The following is an 8,317-nucleotide window of genomic DNA, read 5'->3' as shown; positions in this document are numbered from 1 at the left end:
CTGCTGTACACAGTAGAATAAACAGGACATGCAAGAAAAGGAAAAATAAAGAAACTAAGAGACACGATACAGTACCAATTTAGATACACAGAAGCCAAATAACAGAATCATTTATGATCTACTATAGCTCAGTATTTCCACCTTGAGTGCTTTGACTGCATTTAATGCACCATTCATTTTTGCTACAGCATCTCCAGCAAAAATTCTACAAAGCTCCAGCACAGAACGCTGTTATACCGGCTACTTCCACGAGCAAAGGAGCAGTTCGCGAACAATCAGCTTGGGTACAAGATGGAGTCAAGAATCAAATATTTAAGAGGCAAATATTCAGATACCAAATGCTTCTTTGAAACAATTATTGGATTTCAAGAAAGACAAGGAAGGACAGCAGAAAATGGATGAGAGATCTAAAAGACTCAAACCCTTCCATATACAGAGGTGAGTATATTGTGTATTTTAGCAGATGAGGATGGGAATGTTCAGGAAGATAAAAAACCAAAACCTCGATGCATGACAGAGAAGCCCAGCTGCTGCTTTTCTTTCACCTCTCCGAGAGCACCAGCACCTAAGGCAAGAGCTTCTGCAGGAGGATGCTCACGCTATCGATCCGACACTGCTGCGAAAGGCGGGGTGAACAGCTCGCTGTCAAAGCTGCCTGTGTCAGACAGCGTCCTCCCGATCAGGGCTCGTCTGTGCATCACGGATCAAGTGTATTCATGAGCGATACCTGCCTAATGGAAGCCTTTCATTTTCCGATTCTAAATACTCATACCAGCAAATCCTTGGGTTTTGTTCAAGGCTGGCAAACGCCACCTCTCCTCTAACCCACCCTTTAAGCTCTACACTGACAATGCACCACAGCCACACACTGAATCCCTTTAGAGAAAAGTTGCAGCAAAGGTGCCTCTATCTGCACGGCCGCTGCCCAGCAAAGCCCAGGGACATCGTGAGGCTTAATTTGGGAAGATGACTTTGGCTGCAGGGCCGGCCAAAACGGTTAATTCCCATGTCCTATACTGCCAATTCACAGAAAGAAACAAAACTCATCTAGGTAGAAAGAAGGCATTGTCTAATTTGCCTGTTCCTGGAGTGAAGCAGCAGCACTGTAGGAGATTCCCGGCCACCCGGCTCCACTGGCTGGTCCGCCGTACGGAACACAGTGCCCTACTTCGAGCAGTTCTGAAAACTGCAGCACCAGAATCAAACCAGCTCTGTCTTCCCTGACAGCAACCCCTGAAATATCACTCTGCACCGACCAGCACAGTCCTTTTACTTGCAGGATCCAGAAGGAAAAAGCTGAGGAGGCTGTAATAGGTCAGGTAAGGAAAAACTGAGATGGCCAATTGTCATTTGCTGGTTTCTGAAAATCACGACCCCTCCAATGAATGAGTATAGTTAAAACAAAGTAAAAGTTGTCATTGCTCTTAAAAGTGAAGCAGTTACTCAATGGATTCTAAATTACCCTCTTGATATTTTAAAATGCCACTGCTACGAACTGGTTACATCAGTGTATGTCCAATTTGGCATCATTTTCAGATACAGACTTTTCTTGGCACTTCAATACTTGTGTGTCATTCCCCAAAATGAGTCACGTAAGGTTGAAAGATCTTCCTTTTGGAAGCAAACCCACTCATTTGTTTCTGTGGTTAGAAACGTAGTTTGTCTTACCCGACCATGACCTTGATCTGCATGTGAATTTACACATAAATTTACCTGGAATGTGTGTCTGTCCAATGCGCACACTGACATAAATCTACACATACATAAATACATATGAATCCACTAAAAAGCTACTATACTTTCTAACTGAACTGAAGAACAAACCCAAGGTCTCATTTCTCCTTCGCTTGCAATTTGCTCCAATACTGGCCATCCCACGTCAAACGGTTCATTCGATCCATCTGCACGTTCCCTGCATCGCATCCCTCGTGGACCGAACGCCCGTCACGGCTCGCACAGAAAAAGCAGCTTCGGCCACACGCCGAGAACCCCTGTGGGTTAATGCCGGCAGGCTGCGGCTCTGCTGGAGCCGCGCGTGTGGGGAAGGGGGGATTTGGGGAGATTATGGTTGTTATTGTTCTATGTTATTGTTCATACAATGTGTAACCCTGTAACGTTCAGTGTGGTCCAGCGCGTGAGCATCCCTCCCCTCCCTCCCTCACCTGCATCGCTCGGCTTTGGCTACTGCATCTATGTGCTATTTATACACTGGTGCATCAACTTAGGATTTATTAGGGAAGAGAAAGCAGAGCAGTCAGGCTTCTCTGCACATGTTATTCAACCTAAAAAGGCAGGGCTTGCACTGCATACTCGCCAACAAATTAAAATTACCCCTCTTGCAATTAAGCAAGTCTACTTCTATCACAGATGTGGCCCTTGCTCGGAGTAAGACAAGCAGGATATTACCACAACCTGGAAAAATCGACATCCTCATCCTCTCTCACACGCTCTCCGAGAAACGTTCCCTTACCTTTCATTGTCCACGCTCCTGAAGCCAGGTAAAATGTGCCGAAAGCTGCTGTTCCTGTCGAGCTTCGGTTGGCTCTTTGTCCTTTTGATGGAGCCTTTAAGCCGACGGCTGAGGAACCCCTGTGGGGTGAGACAAGAATACTAAATTACAACAAAAAGAGGGGTAAGAGCGAGCGGAGCGCTGGCCCTGCTCTCCTGCCCCCCTGCAGCCCGCCCGTGCGGCTCCCTCGCTGCGCGGCTGCCGGCAGCGCCGTCCTCGCCGCCAACATCTGCTCCCAGGGCTCGCCGAGGCCCGGCCGCTGCGTCGGCGCGAGACTCCCCGAAGCCTCCGTTGCCCTGGCAACCATCAGCTCACATAAAAATACCGTCTGAAAGACAAGGCTCGCACATCGCGGCTCCCGACGCCAGGAGAGGCTGCGACGGCCCAGCCCGGGCGCACACGCCGCCCACTCCGCAGCCAGCGGGAGACGGGCGAGAACTTCATTGCCGGATCAAAAACCCCCAGATTTTCAGCCTTGGCTGGCGGAACTGGACTCAGGTGTTTTAGCTACATGTAAAAATATCCTATAGCCTATGTATAAACACGGCATATGGACTCGGCAGCTAGAGGCACTACCTTTACAGGAGAAAGAGACCTTGCGCTGAATGTATGGAGCCTTCTCCTCCCGCATGGAACATCGGTCACAGTTCCTATAGTGCTCCACAGCAGAGCCAGCACTAAACGTTTTAATAGCAAAGCTTCTAATGTGTTATTTGCTTATTGTTAGGAGTTAATGTTCTACATAATCTGAACATTACATTTAATCTCTTGGCTAAATAAGGCAATAAAAGTATAATACTACCATGGTGTCCAGCATTTACAGATACGAGAACAGTCTTAGCGGGTCAAGCACGTTAGCCAGAGAAAGCAGGGTAGCATTTTAAAGAGAAACCAGGATTTGGGGGTGAAGCTTAAAGAAGTGTTCCTTTTACACGTGGTCATCCCAAAGAAATAAATTAGCTACATATAAACAACTTGGCGAAGCCCTGCACAACCTGAGTTCTGCAACGTAAATTAATACCCTTTCTATGTCTTGCAGGAAGATAATCACAGTCTGACTTCTCTCTAGCCTGTCATTTGTTTGTGCTATTTAAACACTCCTTCCCCACCTCGGATGTTCATGGGTCACACTGTGTCTTTCTCAGCTCGCTAAATTTCCTGGGGCAACCTGTGTGGCTCTTGTTATGGAAGTGACTTTCCTGTTTGTAAGCGCATCAAGAATTTGAAACATCTAGATAACCAAAGGTGTTTCACATTTATTAAGTGCCACTTTACTTACAAGCGAGGTATGTAACACGCATTCATGTGAACTGAATATTTCTCCAGGAGCTATTTGCATGATTGAAATAGCATCATGTACATAACACAGGCCATCAGGTTATACCCATCTTACTCAAAGCCAATGTATAAGATAACAAAGCTCTTGTCAGAAGTTTTTTGTCCATGAGGAATACCTTTAGAGAATTTTTATAGTACAGAGAAGTGACTATGAAATAGCACATTTGAGGATTTGCATTATCTAGAACACCACTATGACATTTCCCTCAGTACTCAGACGTTAGCCAGCCCCACACTCATGTGCTATCAGCCTCATGCTCATGAGATCACTGTGATATCAGCCCCATACTCATGAGATCACTGCGATATCAGCCCCATACTCATGAGATCACTGTGATATCAGCCCCATACTCGTGAGATCACTGCGATATCAGCCCCATACTCGTGAGATCACTGCGATATCAGCCTCATGCTCATGATACCAACTCCTCATGCTCTTGTTCTTCTGGCTCGATCAGGCCTGCTATGGAGACTAACCAGTGTTTGCTGTGAAGGAAAAGATCTAAAATACACAACTGGCCAATCATACAATATTTCCCTAAGTGCCACTGGTGAGCAGTTTTTGCCCAGAAGCAACAGACTGGACTTTATCGCTGCCAGCCTGGCCAGAAATATGTCATCATGTTATCAAGCCACTTCTTCATATCCAGGAATAGCTTTGAACTCTAGACAGGGAATTGATAAAGAAAATACCAAATACTTTCTGTGGCAAATGATCGCAGCTTTCTTTCACTGCCTTGTATTTCACATCTCGACAACTGTTGGATGACTCGTGCAGGATGTGGAAATCAGAACTTCGGGCTGCGGTACGACATGACTTTCCTTCTGTTCCCCATTGGTTTTACACTCACTGCTACCAGAAGGAGATCACACTGCGCCGTTTGCAGTTTTCATTGCTAGCTTCCTTGGGAGAATGATATGTCAGAGATTTTAATGCTGATAAATTATGCTGCTATAGCAATACTTTGCACCTCCAAAGCACGCCAGAGATCAGAAATCTAATGTATGAATTTCTGCCTTCTGTAATTTTTAGATGGAGGAAGAAAAAAAAGAGAGAGGAGTTGGTCTCCCCAACCATGAGAGAGAGAGAATCCAACCTGGGGTGTGACCGCCGTGCTTTCCTGGTGAGATCATAAGAACATCATCCATTTCTTCTTCTTCATTTATAACTTTAAACAACATTTGATTCTGATCTGCAGACAAATGAGGCTAATCCTACCCTAGGAACATTGCCTGCTCCTCTAGCCCAGCTGCATTCTTGGGAGTTCCGTAATTAAAGTATTGCCCTCTATATTACATGCTCTTTATATGCTTTTCTGTTTATATTGAGACCTTGTCTAGGGCAGAGCTGTGTCTTCCTATGCGCAGGCAGCATTTACCACCAGTAAAAACATCCTAGAAAAGATCAAACTACTAAGAGGGAAAGCCCCTCTGAGACACAAGCGTCTTGGAATCAGGATAAAACCCAAAAGAATGAAAAAATAGCTGCAAAACCATTGCATGGCCAGTGACAGATGGCAACACAAGCTCAGATCCTACTGCTGCATGGGCTGTGGTCAGACCTGTGCTCTGGCGTCCGGATTAGAGAATAAACACGGAGATCCAGCCCTTGAGCACACGAGAGGGTGAGTCTGCGAGCCAGGGCGCGGAGCGGACCCGCAACCGCGAAACTGCTCCTGTTGGTAAGTGCTGCTTAGCAACACTGCCCTGCTACGGCAAAAGATTAATCCAATTTGCAGTGTCATTGGAAACACTCGGTTCAGTCCATTTGAAAAAATCAGATGAAGACGCGCTGACGTCCCACAGGTCACCAAGGGGGCAGTGTGGGTCTGTCTAGGTCATGAAAACTGGAATTACGTCAAATGAGAGGCACTGAGGGTTAATTATGAATATGGCAAATCTAATACATGCAAGTAAGTACCAGCAAATCACAGAGAGAAGAAGCAACAGCTTCAACACATAACATCTCATCCCCTTCCACCTCTGGCCAATAACGGATGGCTGCTTATGCTCTATTTTTGTAAAGATTTTACCAATCTTGTTGAAAATGTCTTGGTCACAGGGTCTTCTCTCACTGCCTGGAAAAACAATTAGGTAGCCTGGCAGCTCTCAGTGCCACGTATCTCTCAGGATATTTTTCCCAATACTAGCTAAATTTTTCTTTGCAGAATTTCACTCTGTTCCTTTTCTGGCTCTTTTCTAGCAGGGAAAGACTCCTCTCCCGGCCTCTGAATAGTCACCCTCAGCCTTAGTCCCTGACCAAGAAAACCAGCAAAAAACTTCAGGCAAGCCAAGGCCTTATGGTAAAGCCACAGAAAACTTGGGAAGTGTCTGTCTGCACTCTCCAAGCAGCGCCAGCCACTTGTGTGTGACGTGCACAAGGAACAGGGAGACGTTAACAGAGTCCGAATGAAGGAGTAGAACTGCCAGGAAGGATCTGGAAAACAATTGCAATTCAACAGCCGTTCTTGTTCAGGGATCACCTGATTCCTCCATTTGGATTCTTTTGTTCTCCTATTAAAACAAACCCACACTACTCAGGATTATTTGTTCACAGTTCCATAATTATCATACTGTCAACATCTCCGATCCGAACGAGACAGATAAATATTCCTCAGGAATGTAGGAGAAGGTAATTGAGCAATCAGGGATGAACGATGCAGAAACAGAGATACAGGTAGAATGCAAGTAACCTTGAAGAACAAAAACATTTCTTTACCCAAAGAGAGGAGCGACTAGAAAAAACCTGCCTTGCTGAAGCCAAGCAAGGATGCCACCCGGGAAGGAATTTCAACGCGGTGAAACAGTTTTCGTAGTTAAGTGGCACAGTGGAGTCGCCCATCCCAGAGGACAAACTGTTGATACACACAACTTTCAGCGAGGACAATCCCACCAGAAGCAGCTCCTGGGACCTGCCCTGCGGTGGCCATGCCAGGACTCTGCTGCTCCTTGGGACGCAGGAAAAAAGACACTATGCTCTGCTTTCTTCTGTTCCCTCTTAGAGAACTGTGCTCAAATCAGCTTCTTGAGCACCTTTAGTCCCCGAGAACAAAGCTGTCACCGCTGAACAGAAGTCAAACCCAAGTGCTGGCAACCACCGTGACAGGTTGTGATTGCAGCAGAGCAAAAACTGTGTCCTGGCGAGCTCAGGACTCTGCAAAGTGCCTCCTGATAGTCCCTGAAGGTCCCAGCGATGTCTAAATGAAAAAAAAAGATTCACACTGTATCGGAAGCCTGCTTTGTAATGTAATTATGGCAGTCATTTAGAAAGCAAACAAAATGCATCACATAATCCATATTCTGGGACTTGTTACTGCAAAGACTAAAATTGAATAACGTAAAAAGACATTTCTCCAAGTAAGGTTTTAAGAAACAAACTAATGCCGCCACAGTAAGTTTGTTTTACTGCAGGTAATTGCCTGCATGTTTAACCAAGTGAATCTGGACTCTGGAAAGCCAGCCAGGACGGCTGGCGTCACGTATATACCATGCTCTGCTCAAACAATTTCCAAGACAGCATTTTAATGGCTTCTTTCTGCTGTACGCTCTTGTTCACGCAGTTGAGATCACGGACTCCGAACGGCACCTGCACGCACCACGTGTCTGTAAAACCCGACACGTCAGCCCCTAGCAGCTCTGCTGATACCTTGTTTGCATTCGAAAAATGCCCGTTTTTCCTTGTGGAATGGCAGACCTGCCTGCAACTATTGCAGACACAGCTCCTCAGAAAGCTACTACAGACCTGGACCCATCGTACTGCTGGGGGAGATACCCCACTTTTCAGCAAATACCCAATGTGAGATACAAGGACAGGGGTAGAAAAGTCATTTCTAGACTCCTAAGAAATCCCACAACAATTTTCTGAGCATTTTTTAAAGAACCATCCTCACTGGATTAGACTCCTGAGAGTTTAGACGACTTTAAACAAAAACTCCAAGTCTAGGAAATACACAGCTAAACCGTTACTCAACACTTTGAAAACACATCCTATGAGTTCAGAGCCTTCAATTGCTTATGACATAGTTTTAAGCATTTGACTTTCAATAAATGCACTAAGTTTCACATCCACAGTCTCCCATGCGCTGTACACGCCCGAGATTTATTTTACAATGGAGAGCAACAGATTCCAATCAGGATCGTATTTTTAAAACCTCAGATATGGAGCGAACGAGTTCCTTTCAGATTAAAGGGGATGATCCCCAGCTGACAGACAATTATTCCACACCTATAAATTAAAACTTTCACAATACTTTTTGTAGCATAATAATGACTTCAACACTCACTATCAGCTGTGAATCATTACATTCATCCTGCTTTGACAATGCAGCTGTGATTGAAATGAAGACAGGCCACGGGAAGATGCCTGAACAAGTTCAGTGTCCGAGAAGGGGACGAATGAGGGAGCCCAGGTAGAAAACCCTGTCAAAATAGATTCCTTTGGCAGGTCACGGAGAAAACGAGTTTGGAGAC

At 45.6% G+C, this 8,317-nt stretch overlaps 1 protein-coding gene across 1 annotated transcript in view; it reads right to left on the bottom strand.

The window, feature by feature from the left end:
* Positions 1 to 599: 599 nt before the first annotated feature.
* LOC135996694 (disabled homolog 2-interacting protein-like) overlaps positions 600 to 8,317 on the bottom strand; it is a 37,728-nt gene continuing 30,010 nt past the window's right edge. The window contains exons 4-5 of the mRNA XM_065648863.1: positions 2,471 to 2,589; positions 600 to 690 (exon numbers count right to left, since the gene is read on the bottom strand). Coding sequence (XP_065504935.1) covers positions 600 to 690; positions 2,471 to 2,589 — 210 coding nt within the window. The remainder of the gene's footprint in view (positions 691 to 2,470; positions 2,590 to 8,317) is intronic.

This window comes from Caloenas nicobarica, chromosome 19 (assembly GCF_036013445.1).
Source record: "Caloenas nicobarica isolate bCalNic1 chromosome 19, bCalNic1.hap1, whole genome shotgun sequence".
Taxonomy (NCBI): Eukaryota; Metazoa; Chordata; class Aves; order Columbiformes; family Columbidae; genus Caloenas; species Caloenas nicobarica.
This window is presented reverse-complemented; position numbering and strand designations above follow the sequence as displayed.